The 26,295-nt window shown below is 47.9% G+C and overlaps 1 protein-coding gene across 2 annotated transcripts in view; it reads left to right on the forward strand.

The window, feature by feature from the left end:
• Window positions 1-26,295, forward strand: part of LIPC (lipase C, hepatic type) — a 186,019-nt gene that overhangs the window by 156,159 nt on the left and 3,565 nt on the right. For both annotated transcript variants that reach the window (XM_074393833.1, XM_003928978.4), the window contains 6 exons: window positions 1,636-1,818; window positions 2,371-2,488; window positions 5,787-6,020; window positions 8,925-9,167; window positions 21,448-21,565; window positions 24,455-24,673. In XM_074393833.1, coding sequence (XP_074249934.1) covers window positions 1,636-1,818; window positions 2,371-2,488; window positions 5,787-6,020; window positions 8,925-9,167; window positions 21,448-21,565; window positions 24,455-24,673 — 1,115 coding nt within the window. The remainder of the gene's footprint in view (window positions 1-1,635; window positions 1,819-2,370; window positions 2,489-5,786; window positions 6,021-8,924; window positions 9,168-21,447; window positions 21,566-24,454; window positions 24,674-26,295) is intronic.

Raw genomic sequence — 26,295 nt, forward strand, 5'->3', positions numbered from 1 at the left:
TCTCCCCTCCTGTTGTCTAGTTCTCACCCACGATTGTCTAGTTCTCACCCACTATTGTCAAGTTCTCCCCTCCTATTGTCTCGTTCTCCCCTCCTATTGTCTAGTTCTCCCCTCCTATTGTCTCGTTCTCCCCTCCTATTGTCTAGTTCTCCCCTCCTATTGTCTAATTCTCCCTTCCTATTGTCTAGTTCTTAACTCCTGTTGTCTAGTTCTCACCCCTGATTGTCTAGTTCTCCCCTCCTATTGTCTAGTTCTCACCCTCTATTGTCTAGTTATTGCCTCCTATTGTCTAGTTCTCCCCTCCTGTTGTCTAGTTCTCACCCCCGATTGTCTAGTCCTCTCCTCCTATTGTCTAGTTCTCACCTAATATTTGTCTAGCCCTCACCCCCTATTGTCTAGTTCTCACTCCCATTGTCTAGGCCTCACCCCCTAATTTCTAGGCCTCACCTCCTATTGTCTAGCTCTCACCTCCTACTTTCTCGTTCTCACCTCCTCTTGTCTAGCCTTCACCTCACCCAACATTTCTTCTCTCCCCTGACATACCATCCTGCCCTTCCACCATGCTGTACCTCTGCACACACTGTTCCTTCTGCCTGGAATGCCCTAGACCTCACCACTACCACATCCAGCTGCCCACTTGTATTTTGTTTTTGTTTTGTTTTGTTGAGATATGGTCTCTCTCTGTTGCCTAGGCTGGAGGGCACTGCAATCTCCACTCACTGCAGACTCAATCTAATAGGCTCAAGCCATCCAAACACCTCAGACTCTGGAATAGCTGGGACCACAGGTGCACACCATCACACCTGGCTAACTTTTATATTTTTTGTAGAGATGGGGTTTCACCATGTTTCCCCAGGCTGTCTCAAACTTCTCAAACAAACAATCCCCCTGCCTTGGCCTCCCAAAGTGCTGGGATTATAAGCATGAGCCACTGTGCCCGGCCCCCATCCATATTCTTCTTAGTGGACTCCTACTGATCCTTTAAGGCCCAGCACAAATGTTTCTGTCTGTGAATCCATTAGGAGTACCCTGCAAATTGGTTCTCAAACAAGGAACACACACAGAACAATTCTCTGTAAACCTTTTTTTAGCTCCTACGATATCAGGCTCACAGTGCCCATCCTGCTAAGTTCACCATTACCCAGTCTGCAGGGGCAGAGCCGGCGCTGTGGGTTTAGGGCTGAGGTGGGGCAGCCTCACGGAGGAGGAGGCGATGTTCAAATGCCCCTAAGGGATGGGTCAGGTTCCAGGATCTGATTTACACACGTTTTTCCACCGTTTTAAGGTTTAGAAAGTCCCAAAGTAGGAAAACATTAAGATAATCATTCTTAGGGAGGGAACATTTGGAAAAATCTGGAGGCATGTTTGGTTTTCAAAACCTAGGGCAGTGGGTGGGTGCTGCTGGCATCTAGTTAGTGAAGGCCAAGAACACTGCTAAACGTCGCACAAAGCACAAGGCAGCCCCCACAGCAAGGAATTCTCTGGCGCAAAATGTCAACTATGCATGGCTGAGAAACCCTGTCGCAAGCTCTTCCTCTTGCGGGGAAGGATCCAGCATTATCCAAGAGCTGGAGGAGGAAGAAGTGTGCGCAGGGAGAGGAAAGGAGTGTGACCCTGTCTCTGTCACCTCCTCAGGTGAATGGCATCCTAGAAAACTGGATCTGGCAGCTGGTGGCCGCACTGAAGTCTCAGCTGGCACAGCCAGTGAACGTGGGGCTGGTGGACTGGATCACCCTGGCCCAAAACCACTATACCATCGCCGTTGGCAACACGCGCCTCGTGGGCAAGGAGGTCGCGGCTCTTCTCCGGTGGCTGGAGGTACTGGCCTGACCCATCCTTCCTTCACCTGCCTTCCCTCCTTTCCCTTCCTCTGAGACTGAGTGAATTAAGCTGGTTTCCAACAGCAGCCCAGACAGGAGAAGCACTAACGCTCAGCTCAAAGGAATGAGAAGGCCAGGACTGAGACCAGACCTCAGGGCTCTCTCAGACGCCTCCCTGGAACCCCTGTTTTGCCGAACCATCTTCTCCCCGCTCCTCATCCACTATCCCTCTTACGCTAACCCCTCAGACACGCAATGGGATCCAAACGCACCCTGTAAGCTATCAGGTCCCCACACAAACGAGTGGGATGACTTCTGTAGGACGTTAGTGTCCAGGAAAAGGCAGGCAGGCAGGAGGCAGCAGCCACCAGGTAAGGTCCCAGGTACCTGAGCCCCAGGAGAGTCAGCCAGGCAAGAGACGGGTTTCAGTTTGGAGTGTGAATAAGTCACCTCATTTCTGAGCAGGCTCGAAGAACAGGGCGGGTGCCAGAACGCACTAGACCACAAAAGGTATCTCTTCTCCTGCCCTCATCCCCCTGCTGTCTTCCAGGAATCTGTTCAATTCTCTCGAAGCCATGTTCATCTAATTGGCTACAGCCTGGGTGCACACGTGTCAGGATTTGCCGGCAGTTCCATCGGGGGAACGCGCAAGATCGGGAGAATCACAGGTAACCATGCCTGATAACTCACGCTGCAATCTCCACTACATGGGGGCATCCAGCAGGGACCTCCTTTTCCAACAGGCTCATCATTAAAATGTCCCAACTCTTTTTAAGATCAGAGCTCATAAGAGGACTTACAACATTCTCTCAAACATGACCAATGTCGCGGACTCCTGTTCCACAGCATTCAGAGCAAATTACAACCTCAACTCAAACAAATGTCTCATGTAGATGCACCAAAGGGGACTAAAACATGGACTCTTCTAGCAAGAAGGTCTTTTTTTATTTTTGAGTTGGAGTCTCACTCTGTTGCCCAGGATGGAGTGCAGTGGTGCAATCTCGGCTCACTGCAACCTCCACCTCCCGGGTTCAAGCGATTCTCCTGCCTCAGCCTCTCGAGTAGCTGGGACTACAGGCATGCGCCACCACAACCAGCTAATTTTTGTATTTTTTAGTAGAAACAGGGTTTCACCATATTGTTCAGGCTGGTCTTGAACTCCTGACCTTGTGATACACTCGCCTCAGCCTCCCAGAGTGATGGCATTACAAGGATGAGCTACCGCACTTACCAGGGCCTTATTTTTTAATCTATAATTTACGAAGTCCCATTTGGGTGAATGAAGGAGTGAAGAATCACAGCCTTAATTGGCTGTAATTCATCAGCCGTGTTAGTGCCTCTGTTCCCACATTTGTGAAACGTGTGTATTTTATTCTGGGACCCATTGGGGTTGAAGGAGGGAGCTCTGCATCAAAAACTTCACCCCGAACTCCATACCTACTCAGAAATGCCCCAAGATATCCGGGAAGGCCGGCACACGGGCAAGAAAGGTCTTCCCCCCAGGCTTCCCTGACACCAGCCCCATCCTTCACACTGCCAGGGATTAGAATGCAAGACACAAAGCTGGTCAGATTGTTCCCCAGCCCAAGTTTGAGGCCCACTGATACCACAGGCATAAAACCCACAAGGCGCAGGCAAGGAAGGCCCTTCTCAGTGTGGAAGCCCCAGACTGCCCCAGCCTCTCCTCCTGCTCATCCTTTTCCATAGCTCTGGTTGTCAACAACATAAGATTTTTCTCCACTTCATGAACACACCATAGCCTCCTGTGCCTCTGGGCCTTTCCACGCACTCCTCCCTTTCCCCACCACTCACCCCACCAAGCTCCTACTCATCCTTCAGGACCCGGCAGGCTCAAACCATATTTCACAGGCTAAAACAAAGAGTATTTGAGACGAATAACAGAGTGGTTACAACTTTATATTTTAACGAGAGGGCAATTTTAAAAACAACTACTGTCTACTATCACCATTCCTTTATAAAAGAATAGAACGCAGATAATGGCAGACAGGTAAACGGAATACATTTGTGATTATGAGAGCTCATTTCCTCATGCTTTTTTGTTCATCTTGCTGGTGACTGGGGAAGCCTGGTCCAGTGTGTGTTCCCCATGGATTTAAGCCACAGTCCCCTAGGGGCGAGCAGCCAGAGGGCAGAGGCCCGAGGACCAGAACCCTCTCCATCCAACCAGGGCTGTGGGTCGCATCAGGTGTGTCAGCTGGGCACCCCCCGCCTCAGAGACAGCAGGAAGGCTCAACACCCTCAGGCTGTCTTGTTATCAGCATGATGAAGAAGGAAATAGAAATGACATCAGAACATTTTTCTTTTCTTTCTTTTTTTTTTTTTGAGATGAAGTCTCGTTCTGCTGCACAGGCTAGAGTGCAGTGACACAATCTTGGCTCACTGCAGCCTCCACCTCCCAGGTTCAAGTTTTTCTCCTCCGTCAGCCTCCCAAGTAGCTGGGACTACAGGTGCCTGCCACCACGCCTGGCTAATTTTTGTATTTTTAGTAGAAATGGGATTTTGTGATGTTGGCCAGGTTGGTCTCGATCTCCTGACCTCAGGTGATCCACCCACCTTGGCCTCCCCAAGTGCTGGGATTACCAGGCGTGAGTCACCACACCTGGCCAACGACATTTTTCATTTGTCACTGGGAGTGGGACTGGAGAATGGGCAATCTCACAGCCCACTCTCAATTCCTTCACCCCTCATAGTAGAGAAGAAAGCCAAGGTTGGGATGGGACACCAGAGGGTCCTCCAGAGAGGGAAGAGGAAGAAAGACAGGGAAAACCCTTGGGTGCATAAATACTATGCTACCACATTCAGCCGGGGGCAGCCACCTTGCTCCAGGCACATACACTGTCACTTGAGGCCCAGAGCTTTGAGCTACCCTGCCTGCACACATTTTCACCCTTTACGCTGGTGTTCTGAGGCTGTTCTGGACGTTCTGACAAAATGACATTGTAGGAGAAAAATTAGCTTGTTTAGGGAAATTATTGACAACATGCAGGAAACAAATTTCATTCTTTGATAGGTAGGTTGGAACTACTTATAATGAGTATATTGGCTTTTTTTATGGATGCAAACAGATGGTCTTGAAAGAAGTTTGAGAGGTACTCAAAATTGATTTGCTTAAGTAATTCAAGCATTCCCTTTTTTCTTCTTGAGACAGGATCTCCCTCTGTTGCCTAGGCTGGGTCACAGTGGTGCAATAATGGTTCACTGCAACCTCAAACTCTTGGGCTCAAGTAATCCTCCTGCCACAGCCTCCTGAGTAGCTGAAACTACTATGTGTTAGGCACATGCTACCACACCCAGCTAAGTTTTGGTTTTTTTGTTTGTTTGTTTGTTTGTTTTTTGAGACAGAGTTTCATTCTTGTCGCCCAGGCTGGAATGCAGCAGTGCAATCTCTGCTCACTGCAACCTCTGCCTCTCGGGTTCAGGTGATTCACCTGCATCGGCCTCCAGAGTAGCCAGGATTACAGGCATGTGCCACCACACCCAGCTAATTTTGTATTTTCAGGAAAGACAGGGTTTCTCCATATTGGTCAGGCTGGTCTCGAGCTCCTGACCTCAGGTGATCCACCTGCCTCGGCCTCCCAGAGTACTGGGTTTACAGGTGTGAGCCACCGCACCCAGCCTTGTATTGTTTTTTTAGAGATGGGGTCTCACTATGTTGCCCAGGCCTCCCGGCCTCAAGCATCATAACCTTATGTCTACCACTGGATAGTTTCTGCAAACCTCTTCCCCTCTAGCTAATTCCCAGCTGTGTCTCATTGTTAGCACCATGAATTACTGTAGTTTTACTGAGAAAAAGTTACGGCAAGATTTTCTAGAGAAGGATTATGCTCTAGGTGTTTCTTCTTCCTACTAGCTCATCAATGTATAATAAAATGAAAAAGCTAAAAAGCACATTTCTCGTCCCCTCTCCTTGCTCCCACCTAACCCTTACCCCTGCTTTCCAATTAGGGCTGGATCCTGCGGGCCCTTTGTTTGAGGGAAGATCCCCCAGCGATCGTCTTTCTCCAGATGATGCCAATTTTGTGGATGCCATTCACACCTTTACCCGGGAGTATATGGGCCTGAGTGTGGGCATCAAACAGCCCATCGGGCACTATGACTTCTATCCCAACGGGGGCTCCTTCCAGCCTGGCTGCCACTTCCTAGAGCTCTACAGACACATCGCCCAGCACGGCTTCAATGGTGAGCAAGAAGTCATGGGGCCAGAGCACCAGCCTACACTTCCACGGGCCCACTGGAATTCAGTGGAATCTACCAATATGTGGGACTCGGGGAAGAGTTCAGCAAGGGTAGGGGCCCAGGTTGTATGGTCACCGAGCCCACCCAGAGAGAATGAGAATGGGAGTGGGCAAGTCCACACCCTGAGGATGAGCCGAGGGTACCAGCAGGAACACCCACTTCTCACCCTGGCCCTGTGTGCCTAAGCAAAGCCTCTCCCCCAGCACCAGCTCTTCTGAGAGTTGAGTCTGGTTGCTTGTGGTTATTCTTCCTTCTCTGGAAGTTTCTTCATTCCAGGGACTGCCTCTATTCTGAGCTACGTGAGGATCTACTTAATAGGTTGTGGTTCCTTGAACCCTGCTCTCACCCTTCATCCCACCCCATCAGTTTAATTGGGGACATTACTCAGATTCTCCCAATGGGAAATTTAGCTTCAAATATGTCCTTGTTACACCCTTTACCTTAGGGCAGACACAGAATGTGCCATTATCTGGGTTGTGATCCCACTTTTCTCCCAAGTCCTAAAACTGAAATATTAACATGCACATTGATCATACGCACAGGATTAAAGAACAAAAGTGTCAGCAGAAGCAGCACATTCCACGGGCATTCTAAATTTCTTGCTATTATAAAATGTCATCCTGATTAAGACATGCCAATCACTCAAAGCCAGCTAGAGCCCTCTACCCCCGCAAGCCACCTCACCCTGATCATCTGACACTGAGGTGAGAACACACTCTCTTGTGATGACACCATCCTCGCCTCTCTAATATCAGAATGACCTTCACACTCCACATCACCTCATTTTGGCTGGATTCCTAGTCTTCCGCCGCCCAGGCCTGAGAAAGCCTTCTGGGAACTTGCCCTTTCATCGCTTACATCCCCCACCCACCTTCGCCCCCCCATCGCCTCCCATCCAGCCACCAGCAGTTCCCAGCTGACCTTCCAGCCCTCCTCCCAAACTTCACCCCCACAAAGCTCGGTGGAGACCACCAGGATGGTGCATGGGCTTTATTTGCCTGGTAAACACATCCCTGACCAATCATTACCATTTGCTCTTTTTTTTTTTTTTTTTTTTTTGAGACGGAGTTTCGCTCCTGTTACCCAGGCTGGAGTGTAATGGCGCAATCTCGGCTCACCACAACCTCCATCTCCTGGGTTCAAGCAAATCTCCTGCCTCAGCCTCCTGAGTAGCTGGGACTACAGGCATGTGCCACCATGCCCAGCTAATTTTTGTATTTGTAGTAGAGACGGGGTTTCACCATGTTGACCAGCATGGTCTCGATCTCTTGACCTTATGATCCAACCACCTCGCCCTCCCAAAGTGCTGGAATTTTTTATAGGCATGAGCCACCGCGCCCGGCCCCATTTGCTCTTTTGTGCTAAACTTCAAAGCAATGGAACCGAATATAGGTATTCAGCTTGCCCAAGTTTGGGATGGTTTTTCTCAGCTGTCTTCACCCCTGTGTTTGAAAGGGTTCCTGGGGGTAGTTCTCCCAGCCAGGACTGCACGGGGGTCACTGGAGAACTGCTGTTCCACCCTCACTGCCTCCTAGGTGGATGAGCTTGGGTGAGTTAGTAGATGTCTTGGAGGCTCAGTTACCTTGTTGATAACAGCCGTGTCAAGGAGCGGCAGTGAGGATGCAGGCAGTGGAGGAGCGAGGGCATGCAGCATACACAACCTCCCAGTGGGTGCCCAGCGAGTGCAGCCGCCAGTGTCCAAGGACTGTGACGACTAATACTGGTATTTAGCCTCCAGACACCTGGGGAAATAGCTTTTGGCAAAGTCACCTGTGCTGTCCTTTTACATCAAGTGTTTTACATATCGGGAGGTGGTTTCTCAACATCCCTTGAGAATTATTTACTACAGATTAGGTGAAAATTTGGAAAGTTAAAAAAACAAAAGTTCAAATCCATGGTAGATCAACCTCATAAGCCTGTTTTGGGGGTGAGGGCTGTGCAGATCTGGTTACTAGGCAATGTCCTTCCAAATCCAGTCCTCGTGCTGATTTCGCAGGCCTGCTACCTAAGGGATGCAGTGGCTGCTTTCGGACATAAGGTAGACATTGCCGAGAGGCCTCAGCGTTTTCCAGACTGTCAGAGCGCCACGGGAGTGTATCCTGTATCTAGCTATATTAAGAGAAAAGGTGTTCCCAGGTAAGCCAGTTCCAGAAACCCCATCCTCCAGACATCAGCGCCAGGACATTTTAAGTTATCCCGTTTAAGATAGAAATATTTCTTCTTTTTTTTTTTTTTTTTGAGATGGAGTCTTGCTCTGTCTCCAGGCTGGAGTGCAGTGGCGCGATCTCAACTCACTGCAACCTCTGCCTCCCAGGTTCGAGCGATTCTCCTGCCTCAGCCTCCCGAGTAGCAGGGACTACAGAAATGTGCCACAACACCCAGCTAATTTTTGTATTTTTAGTAAAGATGGGGTTTCACCATGTTGGCCAGGATGGTCTTGATCTTTTGACTCGTGATCCAGCTGCCTCCTCCTCCCACAGTAGATAGAAATATTTCTATAATAAATACATAATAAATTACACTAACCTGTTCTCTGAATGAATTTACTTAGTGACTTGGGTGCCTATTCAAACGCCTGCTCTAACACACTGCCATAGAGGAGTGCTCTCAGGATCCCAGCAGTGCCAGGAATTTTGCCTGACACTATGTGACCCAGAAGGTCTGCTTCCTTAGTTTCCGTCAGTTGTCACATCCCGCTGTTGTCAGGGGGTCCTCCTCAACAAGCCCACCCCTGCCTGTCCTGTGTGCTACTGCTAACCTCCTGTGGGCTGAGAGCCAAGGTGACCCTCTGAGTTGAGGCTGCTTTGGGTTAAGGGATGATAACGTCCTTCTTGCCCTGTGTTCCAGCCATCACCCAGACTATCAAATGCTCCCACGAGCGATCGGTGCACCTTTTCATTGACTCCTTGCTGCCCGCCGGCACGCAGAGCACCGCCTACCCGTGCAGGGACATGGACAGCTTCAGCCAGGGCCTGTGCCTGAGCTGCAAGAAGGGCCGCTGCAACACGCTGGGTTACCACATCCGCCAGGAGCCGCAGAGCAGGAGCAAGAGGCTCTTCCTTGTGACGCGAGCCGAGTCCCCCTTCAAAGGTGAGTGTGGAGCCGGGGAGCCTTCAGAAGGGCACCATGCAGTCCCCTGTCCAAGGGGCTCAGAACTCCCCTCGGCTCTTTTCCTGGAGGTGCTTCAGCTCTGCTGTTGCAGCGTTTCTAAAACTCTGCAGGCTCCAGACAGCGACGATGACACAGCTTTCTCCCAAGAGTGTGGCCACCTTACTGCCAAGAGCTAGGAGGAGAAACCTCGATAATTTCTAAAACGATCCTTGGGTTAGCCTCTCTATCCATTTTCACAGTCCCCTGGAATGTTAGATCTGCAAGACCACACGCTTTGTTAGATCTACAAGGCCACCCAGACTCACTGTACAGGGACTTGGGGCATCTCCAAACACAGCCTAGAACCCAGTTCTTTCATCTCTGTTCACAGCCCTTGTGAAAAAAAAAACTGGATTTCCAGACTGCATTTCATTCCCCCAAAAATTTGCATCAGCCGATCTTAGAGGACATTACCGTCACCCTGAGGCACTCCCAAGACAAGAGTGAGCTCCCAATGTTTCCCAGTCAGATTTTTAACCTCAGGGCAGAAAGTGGGCCTGGCAGCTCTCAGGATTTGCAGAAAGGACTGTGGCCACGTCTTAGCTGAGGCCAAGAGAGAAATACTCCACTGAAACCTAAATCCTCCTGGAGGGAACAAGCTGACATCTGTTGCCATTAACATTTCTTCCTAATCCTTAAAACAGCTCAGGAGTGATTTAGCATCTTACAGTTTCATCGCACAGCCTCTCCAGCTCTGGGAGAAGAAAGCTGGTGTCGCGCTGTTTGACCATTACCATGCAGATATTTGTGTCTGGAGAACGTGACCAGGCCACCGCCACCACTTTGCTTTTAGAGCACGTTTTACAAAACAAAACATTCGATGCAGCCATCGACTCCTCCTGGTTCTCACAAGGCAAGGACAGCAGGGCCGGTTATGATCCCATTCTAAAGAGGAGGAAACCAAAACTCACGTGGGGTGCCAACAGCTGCGCTGCTATAAAGAGACCTGGCACAGGGTCACCCAACTCCCAGTCATGAGTTCAAACTCCCAGGCAGCTTAGTTTTGAGGCACAGGATTCCTCTTGTATTTAAACTTTTGCTCTCCAGCCAGGTTTCCCTTCCGTGAGTCAAGCAGGTTCAGGAATGACAGAAATTTCTTGCGGGTGCACATAGCATTTAAAAAGTAGTTGGTGTGAGAGCAAGATCTTTCGGGTCAAAGGGTCCCTCCAGTGTCTGTCCCTTAGGGCTGGAGGAGATGGCAGCATGCAAGTGAGGGAATTTGGAAGTCCTCCTGCTTGGGCCCCCTGCAGGCTGTCAATTAGAGACTCATTTGGGTTAACCAGCTCCTTTAAATAACAATGCTGCCTGGAGTTAAGCCTGTTTGATAATCACATTTCTCTGGATCTATTTTAAGCATGGAATGTTCGCATCTTGAGGAATGTTTCAACCCTGCCATTTTTCAGATAAGGAAACCAAGGCCGAGGCAGGGAAAATGATTTGTCCAGAGACAAAAAGCTCTTGGCAGACCTGGCATTTAGACCCGGGGCCTCCAAACAGTGAGTGGAGTGATTTTTACCTCCCTAACCTACCCCTGGTCTGTCTGTGGGGGTGAGAGGGGAGGTGGAAGAGAAGGAGAGGGTGATAGCTTTCTGCTTGAAATCAGCTGGGAAGAAAAGAGGTCATTTTTCATCTTCCAGGGCTGAAGTGGGTACTTCATCTGAAGTAAGGGGCTTGGCCCAGCCTGAGAACATCTCCTGGGAGCTTGGAGATGGGGGAGGAAGGGAACCATCAAGAGAAGGGGAAACAAGAGCAGTGGGCATGAGCCAGGCCGAGCTTCTCCCATTTGCCAATGACCCCAGTGCCCAACCACTATACACTGCTGGTGTGAGCGCACAAGGATCCCTTTCGTATTAAGGAAGACCAAAGAATTGCATTAGAGCATCATTATCTTACCCACCAGCTTCTGAAACCAATGTACTCATCCATCCGTGTATTCTTCAAACACAGTCCTACCCTCATGGGTCTCGGTGGAGACCAACCTGCAATGAGTCCCTTGGAGACCGCATCTGTGTCTCTTTATCACCAACTATTAACATCTTCTTTTGCTCCAGAGACATCCAGTGAGGAGGGGGCTAAAGGCAGGACTGCCTCAAACTGGTCAGGAACTGAAACTCCCAGCCCCAATGGAGGTTCCAGTGCTGAGCTGTGGCTTGCACCACACCCTCTCCATTTATTTATTTATTTTTATGTATATTTATTTATTTATTTGAGACGGAGTCTCACTCTGTCACCCAGACTGGAGTGCAGCGGTGCAATCTGGGCTCACCACAACCTCCACCTCCCGAGTTCAAGCCATTCTCCTGCCTCAGCCTCCTAAGCAGCTGGAATTACAGGCGCCCACCACCACACCCAGCTAATTTTTGTATTTTTAGTAGAGATGGGGTTTTGCCATGTTGGCCAGGCTGGTCTTGAACTCCTGACCTCAGGTGATCCGCCTACCTTGGCCTCCCAAAGTGTTGGGATTACAGGCGTGAGCCACCACGCCCAGTCCACACCCTCTCCTTTTCTGTCACCTTTCAAATTCTCCCCAGTTCTGCTTCAGCCCCTCCAGTGAGCAAAGCCCTCACCCGATCAACACAGTTTCACTTGCTAGTGGAGAGCAACCTCTCTGAGGTCACATCAAGCAGCCCTGGGCATGGCTGGAAAGCGCACCCATGTGAGGCTCGCCTGTTTGAAGCAGCTGCTCATGGGATACTGCTGTCTGTATAATGTTATGTTGTCCAATATGGTAGCCACAAACCATATGTAGCTATTTAAACCCACATCTCAGTTACTTTAAATTAAATAAAACCAAAAATTCCGTTTGTCAGTCACAGAAGCCACCTTTCAAGCGCTCAAATACGTGGCTGCTGCATCAGAGAGCACAGAAATAAAACATTTCCATTGCTGCGGAGAGTTCTATTGATGGCGCTGGGATGAAGACTTTAATCTAGGCCACCACAGCTACACCACTCCCCGCCCAGCACGGCTGTGATCATCGCTGACTTGGGCCCCCAAAGCCTATTTCGCCAGCCACCTCCAGCATTTTGATGAATACATATTACACTCTTAAAAGAGCAGACTTGCCCAACCCTGGCCTACAGAGAAACCGCAACCCCGATTTTTCAAAAACATCTAATTGTACTATGTATTTTAGTACAGGGTCTGGTTGGGCTAGATAAACATCGCCTCCTGATTGTAGTTTCACAAAGGATGACTAACTTGGCCCGAATTCCTCTGGCTCCCAAGATATTTCGACAAAACCATCAAAGGATCTATTTTCTACAACCGTACGCCAGAACTCGGGTAAACACTGCGAGAGTACAGCAGTAGCGGGAGAGAACTGGGAAACAGTCGCTGAGTGAAACGAGGCAATTTATCGCCCACTTCCATTCTCACTCTCTCACGAGGAACCTTTACCAGTTCGGGAGCCTGTTTTGAAGGGAGAGGGAGGGAAACTGATCTGTGCCGAGTAAATCCTGTTTCTCCAGAGCCTCCTCTCATTTCATCCTCAGAGCAGTCAGATGAGGTAAGGTGGGGGTTGGGGAGAGAAGGGGCTCTTGGGGAGCCCTCCGCCCAGGCACTGGGCTGGATGTGTGGTACACGTTAGCTCATTTCCCATTTGATCTTCACAGCAACCCCGAGACAGATACACAGACAGACAGACACCGTCACGGCAAAGTCACGCAATTTGTGAGCAGGAAGCACAGCACTGAATCCCAGCTGGCCCGGATTCTGCAGCCTTTTTTCCTTTCACTGCACTGGGCCTCCTCAGGGGCCTCCTCTGGCTTAGGACCAAGGCCCCTCCACTGAGTGCCTCTCCCTCCTGTGGTATTCCAGCTGCATGTGCCCCCTCCCCCTCTCGGCCCTCCTTCCACGCTCCCTCTTCCAGCTCTCCTCTGCTCTTCTGTGCTCCCCATGCTGCAGCTCCCCCTGCACTGTAGGCTCTCTGGGCTGGGGTGAGGGTCACTTGCTTCTGTTGCTGGCTGCGGCCCTGGGAGCTCCCGTTCCATCCTGCTGGTCAGCAAGAGGACCAGCCAAGCTGTGACTTGGGAGGTCTGTCTGTTTTTGGCTTTTAGGGGGTGTCGTAGACAGCACAGGCTTGGGGTAAGGAGTGTCAAGATGGCCTTGCTGCCAACCACATATGTGACCTTGACCTAATGACAAAGCTGATGTGAGCACCAAGGAAGGGGTGTGAACAGACACGGGGATGAGCCACTGGCATGGGGCCTGCAGGTGGGTCTCAAAACCTGGCCCGGTCAGTTCAGTGTGGAGGAAGGAAGTAGGTAACACCCAATAAACACCTTCTGGAAGACAGGCATTTTCTCATCACCATCTTGTCACATTCTTACAGGAACATTACAAGAGATTTTTTAATCCACATTCACAGATGAGGAAATTGAGACCCCGAGAGGCTATGTGGTCTCAAAATCACAAGGTGGCATCTGGCAGAAAGGACTCAAACCCTGGGCTCTGTCTGTCCGTTGAGGACCCTTATTATCCCCACAGCACAAAGAGCTGGCTACAGGATGTCAGTCAGCAAACAGTCTTGACCATGCACACACACACACACACACACAAACTCCCCCATCTCCACAGCTCACGGGCAGCAACAGACCCCCCGCCCCAGAAGAGGCAGGCATTGGCCAGGCACGGTGGCTCACACCTCGAGTCCCAGAACTTCCGGAGGCCAAGATGGGAGGATCACTTGAGCCCAGGTGCTCAAGATCAGCTTAGACAACAAAGCAAGACCCCATCTCCACAAAAGAATTAAAAATTAGCCAGGTGTATCTGGTGCATGTCTGTAGTCCCAGCTACTTGGGAGGCTGCAGGAGGACTGCTTAAGCCCAGAAGGTCAAGGCTGCAGTGAGCCATGATGGTGCTACTGCACTCCAGCCTGGGTGACAGAGTGAGACCCTGTTTCAAAAAAAAAAAATCGATTTACTTTAAAAAAGAAAGGGGCAAGCATCCAGTCTCGTAACAACAGGGCATCATCTCGTAACACAGGAGCTGTACTGTGAAGCCCAAACGTGGCCATGAAAATACACACACACACAGGTATTATATATAAAGCCTTACACAGTCACTTTCCCTTTTGCTTCTTCACGTGCACCTGCTCTGAGTTCATTCATTTTCATTCAGCCTTGCTGGCACCGGCTGCCTTGTTTGCACAGCAACACCCTGGACAACACCATCCTGGACTCTCAGTCCTATGATCTTCAGCTTCCCTCTGAGTTAGAGGCATTTCGGGTCTAGGAACGAGCCCTCTGGGCTTGGGAGAAAACACAAGAGGTCTCATTCCTACCATCTCCATGAGCGAAATCCATACACTGAGCGGGAAAAAAAGCCCTCTTTCATGTTTGCAAAGAAAGTCGTATCTCCCGGAGCCAACATCTAATGATTCAGAATCATTGTTTCTGGGAGGCAAAAAAAATAGAAAGAAATATATTCTCTTTTCATAAAATTCCGTAACCTGATCTTGTGAAAAGAAATGTAAGTTTTTCTTTTTTAAATGGCACCAGCAGGTTCCACACAGGGTTACAATCCAGGATTTTTCCTAGTGTGGAGAATCTCCGGAGGCCTCAGATTTCTGCTCTTGATGGAGTTTGCCTGATCACATTCGAGGTCAATGGACTATTTCGTGTCTTTCATCTTTAAGACCTGAAATAATTTATCCTGCCAGAACTTGGGAGTATGTTGTACTGGTCTCTTTGCAGTCACAGGATCAAAAACATTTTCCCCAAATCATTTTTTTTTTTTTAGAGATGGGGTTTCACCATGACAGCCAGGCTGGTCTTGAACTCCTGACCTCAGGTGATCCACCCACCTTGGCCTCCCAAAGTGCTAGGATTACAGGCATGAGCCACCACGCCCAGCCCCCCAAATCATTTTTTAACGTCCTTATTAAACATGTCATAGGGTAAAGTGAGCAAAATCACTCAGACTTTTTTCCTTAATCTTTGTAACAGCATCGTTGCACTGGGGGTGGCAGGGCAGAATGCTAGGCAAACTAGCTTTTCTTTTTTATATTTTCTTTTGAAGAAAAATGCTTACAAAAATCCAAATCAGAGTAAATAATTAGGACTGGGTGCAGTGGCTCACCCCTGTAATTCCAGCACTTTGGGAGGCGAAGGCAGGAGGATTGTGTAGTCGTGGTCTCTATGAAGAAGAGGAAGAAGAAGAAAGAAGAAAGAGGAGGAAGAAAGGAAGAGGAGGAGGGGGAGGAGAAGGAGGAGGAGGGAGAAGGAAGGAGAAGGAAGAAGGAAGAAGAAGAGGAGGAGGAGGGAAGGAGGAGGAGGAAATAACTGGTTCTCAGCACGAAAGACCCTTGTATATTTAAAGTTAATTTCATTTCAAGGTTTCTCGAAAAACGTACAGTCAGGCAAGATGCCCTGTGCAGACATGGAGTTTCTCAGGAGTGCTCCTGCAAACTCAAACGTGCCTCAGCCATCAGTGCAGGCTCCCTCCATAGCCTGTTCCCTCATGAGCCTCAGAACGCACACTGGCTTGGATCCTCGCAGCCCACACACCTTGGCAGGTTCCGCCGTCCTGCAGAGGTGCTACTCTAGGCACACATGTTGCGGAGACAGGCAATTCTCACTCATAGGATATGCAAGCTAAAGGGGCCTTTGCATCCTCTACAGCTGACTCCTGAGTTTTACACAAGCACCTTCTCCTAAAATCATGGAACCATAGCATCTCAAAGGCAGAAATCAATCTCCTCCTACTCACAATTTAAGTAAAAGGGAAGAAAAATGGCATCTCCAAGACAAAAGCATGAAATATTTTTCTGGGCTCAGGGACCAGATGTTTAGGGGACAGGAGAGAGGACTCTGTGGCAGTGATAGCCCGGGATGGGTGTCACGGGGTCAGAGCTGGCAGGCACTTTGTCTTGGTGGCTTCATTGGAAGCAGGTGTTGACCACAACTTTCCTTCAAGGGCTGTTGGCCATTTGCTTTCAAGGGGACAGACTCGGCTTGCAGAACCAAAGCACCAGGAGATACAGAAAGGGTCTTTTGCAATTAGTCACACCTGGCCTGGACCAGTTGAAGAAAGCAAGTAGGCCTCCTTACAAAGGGGTGGGCAGTATTAAGGAAACCAACAAGGGCTGAGGCTGCACCCTGCCTCTAACAGCAGGATGGATGGAGCCAGGGAAGGGACGCACTGTGGAAGAACAGGAGCCGTGGAGGAGGGGCTGCTGCTAACTGTGGAAGGGCAGGGGCTGCACAGTCAGGCTCCAGAGCACAGGACAGCAGAGGGATGATGCCCTGGCCTCTCTCTCTCTTCTGCCCTCATCTCCTACTAATGCCTCTCTCTCCCGCTATCACGCCCAACCAGAAACCAGTCGACAACGGAGCCTGGCAGATGCAGCCTAAGGGATCCCATCCTGGGGCTCAGAGCTGAGCAGTGGAGGGCAGAGTGGATGAGGACAGCACGGGTAGAGGGAGTAGACGGACAGTACCCAGCAGGTTAACATGATTAAGTCTGTTATGAGGACCAAAACGATGTGTGTAAAACACTTAGTATGTAGCTTGACGCAAAGTAGGATCTCAACAAATGGAAGCTATTGTATCATTCTTGGTCTCTTTAATGCAGTTACATATCCATGCTGTTCTTCACTCAACAAGCCTGTTAAGTACTCCTTGGATGCCTAGTGTGTGCTGTGTCCTTGTGGAGATACAAGCAGTTGTGTGGCTCTGTGACTGCCTTTGGGGAGATAGGACACGGACATAGATGCCCATGAGACACGAGACACGGCAGAGTCCTCAAAAGACCTCAGCTTCTAGTTCTTTCTTCTTTCTTTTTTTTTTTTTTTTTTTTTTTTTTTTGAGACAGAGTCTCGCTCTATCGCCAGGCTGGAGTGCAGTGGCGCGATTCTGGCTCACTGCAACTTCTGATTTCCAATTTCAAGCAATTCTCCTGCCTCAGCCTCCCGAGTAGCTGGGACTACAGCCAGGCACCACCACGCCCGGCTAATTTTTTGTACTTTTAGTAGAGACGGGGTTTCACCATGTTGGCCAGGATGATCTCGATCTCTTGACCTCGTGATCCACGCACCTCGGCCTCCCAAAGTGCTGGGATTACAGGCCTTGGCCAGCGCACCTGGCCTTTTTTCTTTTTCAATACTTGTAAAAGCTCTTTCTTTTTCCGACTGGATTCCAATTAGAAGACACCTTTCCTGCAGAACACAGGAAACTTACACAGGAACATAAAGAAGAGAATGACGTTGCCACTGTGCCCTCTCCAGAGACGAGCACTGTTAATATTTTTGTGAATTCCCCTCCTTCTGTGTATTCCGTTTTGTAGCGTTGGCCTCACACTAGACAATTTCATAATCTGTGGTTTTTTGTCATTGTTGTTGTTTTCTTTTTCACTTCTTTCATAAGCATTGAAATCATTCCAAAAATAGCTTTTAATGGCTTCATAAATCACATGTTTGGGACTATGAACTGAAAATCGGCAGACTGACTTCTAATTGCAGCTTCATCAGTTATTAGCCACATGACAACGACTAGTTACTTTTTCTGAGCCTCCGCTTCTTCCTTTGTAAAACGATGTGGGCGGGAAGATAAAGCAGGCACCTTATACAGTTGTTGTAAAGAGAAATGAGATAATTATGTGACACTAATAGCTCCATGCGTGGAACATAGTAAAGAACTAAATGGTAGTTATCATAATTGCTGTTATTAGTTCATAGCCGTCCCTCTATTACTGAATATTTCAGGTGTTTTCAGTTTATTTTTAAACAAATATTAGGACATTTTTTGACTTAAATCTCTTTCCACAATTCAACTTTTTCCTTAGAGTATATAAAGCTAGTGGTCCTGGGAATAAACATGTAAAAGTTCAAGTTTCTGGAGTCAGGCTGCGTGAGCTGACGTCCCAGCCATACACGACTGACTAGTCTGTGACCCCAGAAAAGGCACTTAACTGCTCTGTGCTTCGGGTTCCTCTTCTTAAAATGAGAAAATAATAGTATCATTTGTTGGCAGGTTAAGGGAGATGATAGATGCAAAGCACCTCACACATACTGCCAATTACATGCTTTTACCTGCTTTGAGCACCAGGCTGAACACACAGAAGACCGCCAATTAATACATATCACATGAAACTGAATGAAGAACGGTTACTATGAGTGTTCCTTGAGTTCTCTGGAAGACGTCCTGCCTCTTCAGAAGGAGGTTGACCCAAGGCCAGCCCCTCCACGTCTTACCCCCTTCCACCCTTTGGAAAGAACCTATGGCAACTTCTTTCTTTGGAAACTGCCTTTGGAAAGCACCTTCCTTCTTGTCTCCTTTTGACTTATAACACTGTTTGCTTGTTATGGTTTCTTTGACAAACTCCTAGATAGTGTAAGACCTCTCCAGAGGCTTCTGGGATGACAGGCTAAGTCCGTTTCTCCAGTGGTGCCACCCAAGAGTTTAGGGACCCTTCCCAGAACTTGTGCCTACAGCTCTTTTCTTCTCTTTCCCCCACAGCCTCTTTTGTTGTCTTGAGGGCATCAAATTACTTTATTCAGGCTTGGGATTTGAGCGCCTATTGTATTACAGCACTGGTCCCTAACACCCGGCCACAAACTGTGGTCAATAGGAACTGGGCCACATAGCCAGAGGTGAGTGGGGGCTGAGCAAATAGTATGTCACCTGAGCTCTGCCTCCTGTCAGAGCAGTGTGGGCGTTAAGATTCTCATCGGAGCGTAAAAATCCTATTCTGGGGCCGGGCGCAGTGGCTCACGCCTGTAATCCCAGCACTTTGGGAGGCCGAGGCGGGTGGATCACGAGGTCAAGAGATCGAGACCATCCTGGCCAACATGGTGAAACCCCGTCTCTACTAAAAATACAAAAAAAAAATTAGCTGGGCATGGTGGCGCGTGCCTGTAATCCCAGCTACCGAGGAGGCTGAGGCAGGAGAATTGCCTGAACCCAGGAGGCGGAGGTTGTGGTGAGCCGAGATCGCGCCATTGCACTCCAGCCTGGGTAACAAGAGCGAAACTCTGTCTCAAAAAAAAAAAAAAAAATCCTATTGTGAATTGCACCTGATAGGGATCTAGGTTGCATGCTCCTTATGAAAAGCTGATGCCTGATGATCTGAGGCGGAAGAGTTTCATCCAGAAACCAACCCCCTAACCCCACACTGGTCCGTGGAAAAATTGTTTTCAACAACACCCAACCCGGGTGCCAAACAGTTGGGGACTGATGATGTGTAGGGCACTATAGTAAGTACCAGATAACACCTGAGCTAGCTCTTACCTAACACAAAAAGCTCTTGGCCTGCAAATCAACTCAGTATTTGGCTCTTGTTGTGAACATAAGCAAACATTTGGTGCTTCAGAGATAACCCCTTTAGTAAACCCAAGAGATATCCCCACTCACATGAGTAAATTAAGCACAAAATTCAAATGGGAAGATTAGTTTATGCCAATTAATTACACAATAGGATTGCATAATTAATCCAGAAACTCAGCAATGCAGGTATACCAGGACACTGGAGCTGGTGAATTAGCAAAACAGCATTGGCAATACCCTTCGCTGGGCTTGCTGTATGGATACCAATCTCCAGCAGAAATGGTACCATTTGGGAGTTAGTAGATTGATTGATTAAGAGATGAATTTCAACATGCTGGATAAAAGGGATGGATGGTAAACCAGCTAGTTACCATGATCTAATTTTTTAAAATTCTCTTAACAACGAAGCTTGAAACTCAGATCTTGAATCCTCACGGGTGATTTCCATCTAGATGTTCATATCATGCACATTGTGATATGTCACTCCCAGACAAACCATCAATTCATTCATCCCACAAAAGTTTATTAAAGGCACTGTTAGGATTCGTGGATTAATCAAAACAGGACAGGCAAATACATAGCAAGCATTCCATAAATCCCTTATCCTTTGCCCAAGGGAGACACTCATCTTGCCACAAGCCTGGACATGGCCTGAGAATCCATCTCAACACAGGGCTCCAGGCAGTTATTATCAATCAAATGGAATTAACATGCCATATTAAACCCGTTTGCAATCTTGGAGCTATAGAGAATATGGATACGAAAGAACCCAGGAGGTCAAGGCTGCACTGAGCTGAGATTGTGCCACAGCACTCCAGCCTGAGTTACAGAGAGACTCTGTTTGAACCACCCCCACCCCAAAACAAAAACAAAAACACATCCAGGTCTGGAAGTTGGACCCTGTATTCAACCCTGGGGAATCCACTGGGGAGAATATGGAGACAAGAGAAAGAAGTCCAAGCAGCAATCAGTCATCTTGAAATGAGGTAGGATAATTTTCAAAACAGCTCCATAGCTATGCAACCACACAAGCTAAGCCAACACCACCTAGGGTGAGGGATGCTAAAAGCACGCAGGCTGCTATTTGACCTTGAGGAAGTCACTTGCATCTATGTGAGCTCCAGTTTTCTTATTTATAAAATGGGAGTGATAATAACAATGCCTACATCACAGGGCTGTGGTAACTAAATGAGATAATGCAATGTAGTTAACATTTAATGATGCAATGTTTTTACCAATGTCTGTCTAATAGTAAGCCATTTGCTTTCAACAACTAAATGTAGAATTTATTAGGTAAAGAAGAATAAAAAAAATTATCTGTTTCCAACCAACCCATCAGTAGGAGGACATTCTGGACATTTGATAAAACAGAAAGTTTTCAGGCCTAAGTTCTAGAACTGAAGTTATTTCCATTAGGAAATGTGCTCATTAAACCTTACAGAGCTTGTTTCCAAGAACTGCCACGATATAAACACTTGGTCATTAGGGCATATATTGCTTAGCTGGACCTCTGCCCCACCCTGAAACACACACATCAGACAGAGGCAATAGTGTAAAATGGCAGTGTGTTCTCTCTTGCCTTGTCAAATGCCCAAAAGGCATATATTCTTTGACTTAGGAAAGGAGACCCTCACCAAATACATAAAATATTACAACAGAACTTGCATCCAGAAATCAGTGAGAGTGTCAGCTATCCTATACCCCTATTCTGCCTTCTTTTGTTGGCAAATATTTATCATAATTACATTACAAACACGATATAAGTCCTGTGTAGACATCTAGGAAATACAGAGACGATAAACCACTATTTAAGAGCAAAAAAAATGTTGCTAACATTTTGATATCTAGCAATCCAAACTTTTCCCTCTAGATGTTTAAATTTTAAGAAATAAGAGATTTTTAAATTTAAAATCTCTGCTTAAATTATCTCTCTCTTTCTCTCTCCCTCTCTCTAGTTTATCATTACAGCTTCAAGATCCATTTCATCAACCAACGTGAGAAGCCAATGGAAACAACTTTTACCATGTCACTACTCGGAACGAAAGAGAAAATGCAGAAAATTCCCATCACTCTGTGAGTAGGAGGTATAGCCCCCTAGGGTAATGACACGCTTATATTTCTTGCCAAGTATAAATGGACTCTGTAATTTTCAAAGATCAGGCCAGCCACAGCTACTTTATTCCAGGTGTAAACCAAAAAGCATCTGAGACAAGTCTCAATCAATTTAGTTTATTTTGCCAGGGTTAAGGACAAACCCATGACACGGCCTCGGGAGGTCCTAATGGCCTGTATCCAAGACAGTCAGGCTACGGCTTGGTTTTATACATTTTAGGAAGACATGAGACACCAATCAATACTTGTAAGATGTACACTGGTTTGGTCCAGAAAGGTGGGACAACTCAAAGTGGTTTGGGGATGGGAGTGCAGGGGAACTTCCAGGTCCTGGGTACGTTCAAAGATTTTCTAATTGGTATTGGTTGAATGAGTTTATCGATAGATCTAGAATCAATAGAAGGGAGTGTCTGATTAAGATAAGGGGTTGTGGAGACCAAGGTTCTTATTATTCAGATGAAGCCTTCAGGTAGCCAGCTTCAGAGAGAATTCATTGTAAATGTTTCTTATCAGACTTAAAAAGTTCCCAGACTTAGTTAATTCTCTCCTGGATCAGTGAAAAGACCTGGACAGGGAAGGGTATTCTCTACAGAATGTAGATTTTCTCCCCAAGAGACAGCTGTTCAGGGTCCTTTCAAAATATATCAAGGAAATATATTTTAGGGTAAAATAGTTTAATTTCTTCCAGGGCCTGCTGTCTGTCATGAGATGCTAATACTGGAGTCAGGCTGGAATTTGGTGTCTCATTGCTACAAAAAGTCTGCTTCATCAGTCTTAAAATCTGTGTTTTAATGTTAATGCTGGTCAGTTGTGCCTGAATGCCAACGGGAGGACAGTATAATGAGGCATGTCCCCCATCTTCTCATCATGGCCTGAACTCATTGTTCAAGTTAACTTTGGAATGCCCTTGGCCGAGAGGAGGGGTCCATTTGATGGTTTAGGGGCTTAGAATTTAATTTATAGTTTACACAGGCTTGAGCTTTTGAACACCAGTCACGTACAGGGCACTGTGGTAGGTGCCAGATACTACCTGAGCTGGCTCTTACCTAAAGCAGAAAACTCTTGGTCCATGAATCAACTCTTAGTCTTGGTTCTTCTTGTAAACTTAAATAGATATTTGGTGCTTCAGAGACAACCCCTTTAGTAAGCCCGGCTCATCCCACATGGCCAGCCTGGTCAGACAGGACATCCACCCAAGCCCAGGCGCTCACATCCCTCCTCAGCTTCTACACAATATAAGTCCTGTATAGATGTTTAGGAAAGACAGAGAAGGAAACACAAGAAGATAAACCACCATTTAGGAGCAAAAAAATGTGGTTAACATTTTGATATCTGTCTATCCTAACTTTTCCCTCCCACCACCTGCTTAATGTTACACACTGTGGGCTGAGCAGACAGGGAAGCCAGAGGTGGCCCCACCAGGACCTGCAGTGCAGAGGCGAGTGATGATGGGAAGAGCAGGTGTCCCCAAGAAGGTCCCCAGAGCCTTTCCAGTGAGTTCATAACCCAGAAATTAAAGTGGTATCTTTTGACTTGGCACAGATTTCCAACTTCAATCAGCCTGCTCTGCCAGCCTCCCCATCTGTCCTTCACCCTGTTACCCACCTGCTCACTCTGAGGCTCCCCAGCCTCTCTGGCCTCTCAGCCCTCAGCATGGACTCTCCCTGGGAAGTGACACCAGCCCCTCGCCCACTCAGGGATGGTCCTGAGCTTCTCGAAGATTGCCCCCAGCTTTGGATCTCTGATCATCACCCTGATTCAGTCAGTCAGGAAGCATTTGCTGGTGCTCTGTCCAACACCCACCTAAGGATACAGAGGACCCCAGCTTCTGGAGGCTCAGAGCCTGGCAGGGCAGGGGATGCCTAAACAGTTCTTCACAGCACACTCAGGAAGAGCTATGCCAAGCCACACAAGAGACCCCTCCATCCAGCTGCCTCTCCCTAAACCCAGTGCTGCCTCTGCACTGCCGAAAATCTCTCCTGGGAGATGGTTCTCAGTAGTGGAAAGGGCATCTAACCACTCTGTCAATGTTGGGATATTTCAATGTCTTGGAGATGAGTGAGTAAAGCTGACAATGATACCTCAGAGTGTGCATTTAAATCTTGCTCTAAATCGACGCATCCTTTTTACGTGTGGTTTTTCTATTACGGTCATACTTCACTGTTTTAATAGAGATTTCTACTTATATGGGGGGAGGAGCATTACTCGGGAGAGAGGCAGACTGTGTTAAACCTACAGAAAGCTGAACTGTCCAGATGCCATTGCCGAAGCCCCTCTGTCTCCATGGGGGCTTCTTCCTAGAATCGAAGCTAAGGCGGGTAGATCACGAGGTCAAGAGATCAAGACCATCCTGGTCAACGTGGTGAAACCCCGTCTCTACTAAAAATACAAAAATTAGCTGGGCATGGTGGCACGTGCCTGTAGTCCCAGCTACTAGAAAGGCGAGGCAGGAGAATTGCTTGAACCCAGAGGGCAGAGGTTGCAGTGAGCCGAGAACGTGCCATTGCACTCCAGCCCGGGTAACAGGAGCGAAACTCCGTCTCAAAAAAAAAAAAAAAAATCAAAGCTAAAGAAAGTTAATTAGATTTGTTATAGCAGGACTTCTCAGAGATTTTTTTGATGTGTTAACAGAAAATAGTACCGTTTTCTCAATTTTATTATCTGGAAATCCCTTTTTTATCCTGGCACACCTATTGCTAGCTCTAACAATAGTCTATTGAACACCACTTTGGGAAATGCACCAAAAATCTCAAGTCACTCAAGCAAACATAACACATCCTGAATGTGTGTAAGCATCACTTTGCTGTTACAACTAAACTGATTGTGTCTGATTTTCTTTGTATATTCAAGGGACAAAGGAATTGCTAGTAATAAAACGTATTCCTTTCTTATCACGCTGGAAGTGGATATCGGTGAGCTGATCATGATCAAGTTCAAGTGGGAAGGCAGCGCGGTGTGGGCCAATGTGTGGAACACGGTCCAGACCATCATCCCATGGGGCACAAGGCCCCACCACTCGGGCCTCCTTCTGAAGACGATCAGAGTCAAAGCAGGAGAAACCCAGCAAAGGTGACTGCTGTTTCAATCTGCTTTTAATATCTATTAAGCGGCCACTTATGCCAGGCAGTTTCATAACTGAATACTCACGTTCTCATGTGAAGTATTATTATGCCCTAGTGAGGCAGTAGAGAAGCTCAGAAAGGTGAAGTGACTATCCCAACTTTACACAGCCATAGGTGCAAGGACAAGGATTCACACCCGGGTCATTGGATCCCACACCAGCGTCTCCCCACTGCCCATGGCTGATGCTACCCGCCCCTGGAGGCTGAGGACCTCCAAGGTAGCCTGAGGCTTCTCAAGCTTCGGTGCAGGTGAATCACCCTGGGATGTTAGCGCTGCCAGTCCGAGGTGCTGTGGTAGATGCAACATCTCTTTTTTGTTCTTTGCCCAAAGAACTGCTTTTAACAGATCACAATCTCAAAAATCCCAATGCATCTCTCTCTTTCTCTCTGTGGTGGTATCTTTTAAATGTCAGTTGCCAAAGAATTACTGGGAAGCCTAACACATTTGCAGAATTCCTGCACCAACCTGTATAGCTTCTAATTTATGGTGGTCTTGGGAAGGGATCCAGGACGCCTGTTGTTGAATAAGAGCACTAAGAGATAAGAAATGCTGCTGTGTTTGATTTAACATCCCCCATGGGCCCCAAGTCTCCAGGGATAAGAAGGTGTTGGGGTGGGGAGTAAAGAAAAGGAGGGAAGAGGCAGGGCACGGTGGCTCACACCTGTAATCCCAGTACTTTGGGAGGCCGAGACAGGCCAGTCAGCTGAGGTCAGGATTTTAAGACCAGCTTAGCCAACACAGTGAAACTAATCCCTACCAAAATACAAAAATTAGCTGGATATGGTGGCTTATGCCTATAAATCCCAGCTACTCAGGAGGCTGAGGCAGAAGAATTGTTTGAACCCAGGAGACTGAGGTTGCAGTGAGTGGAGATCACACCACTGCACTCCAACCTGGGTGACAGAGCAAGACTCTGTCTCAAAAAAGAAAGAAGAAAGGAAGGAAGGAAGGAAGGAGAGAGAGAGAAAGAGAGAAAGAGGGAAGGAAGGAAAGAAAGAAAGAAAGAGAAAGAAAGAAAGAAGGAAAGAAGAAAGAAAGAAAGAAAAAGAGAGGCCAGGCATGGTGGCTCACGCCTGTAATCCAAGCACTTTGGAGGCCAAGGTGGGCAGATCACCTGGTGTCAGGAGTTCAAGACCAGCCTGACCAACATGGTGAAACCCCGTCTTAAAGAAAAAAGAAAGAAAGAAAAAGAGAAAGAAAGAAGAAAGAAAGAAAAGAAAAGAAAAAGAAAGAAGAGAGAGAGAAAAAAAAAGAGAAAAGACAGGCTGATCCAGCGCTCCTGAAATCCTCCCAGCAGAGCAAAGGGCTGCCCAACATACCCTGCCACAATGACTGTGCTTTTCTGTCATCCGTGGTTTATGGCAGAATTCCGGGCTTCCACAGGCCCTCTCCTCTCTACTCCCTTCTCTATTCAGGACACGGTCTCTCCTCTCCCATCTTCCCTAGTTGCGAACGCCATGTTTCTCTTTGGCTTGTCCTCACAGAGGGGGAAAACAGCAGGCTTCTAATCTCTGAACCACCCCTTGGGTTTCACTGCCAGGAGCCAGCCTGTGGCAGATTGATGCCCC

Source organism: Saimiri boliviensis, chromosome 2 (assembly GCF_048565385.1).
Source record: "Saimiri boliviensis isolate mSaiBol1 chromosome 2, mSaiBol1.pri, whole genome shotgun sequence".
In the NCBI taxonomy this organism is placed as follows: domain Eukaryota; kingdom Metazoa; phylum Chordata; class Mammalia; order Primates; family Cebidae; genus Saimiri; species Saimiri boliviensis.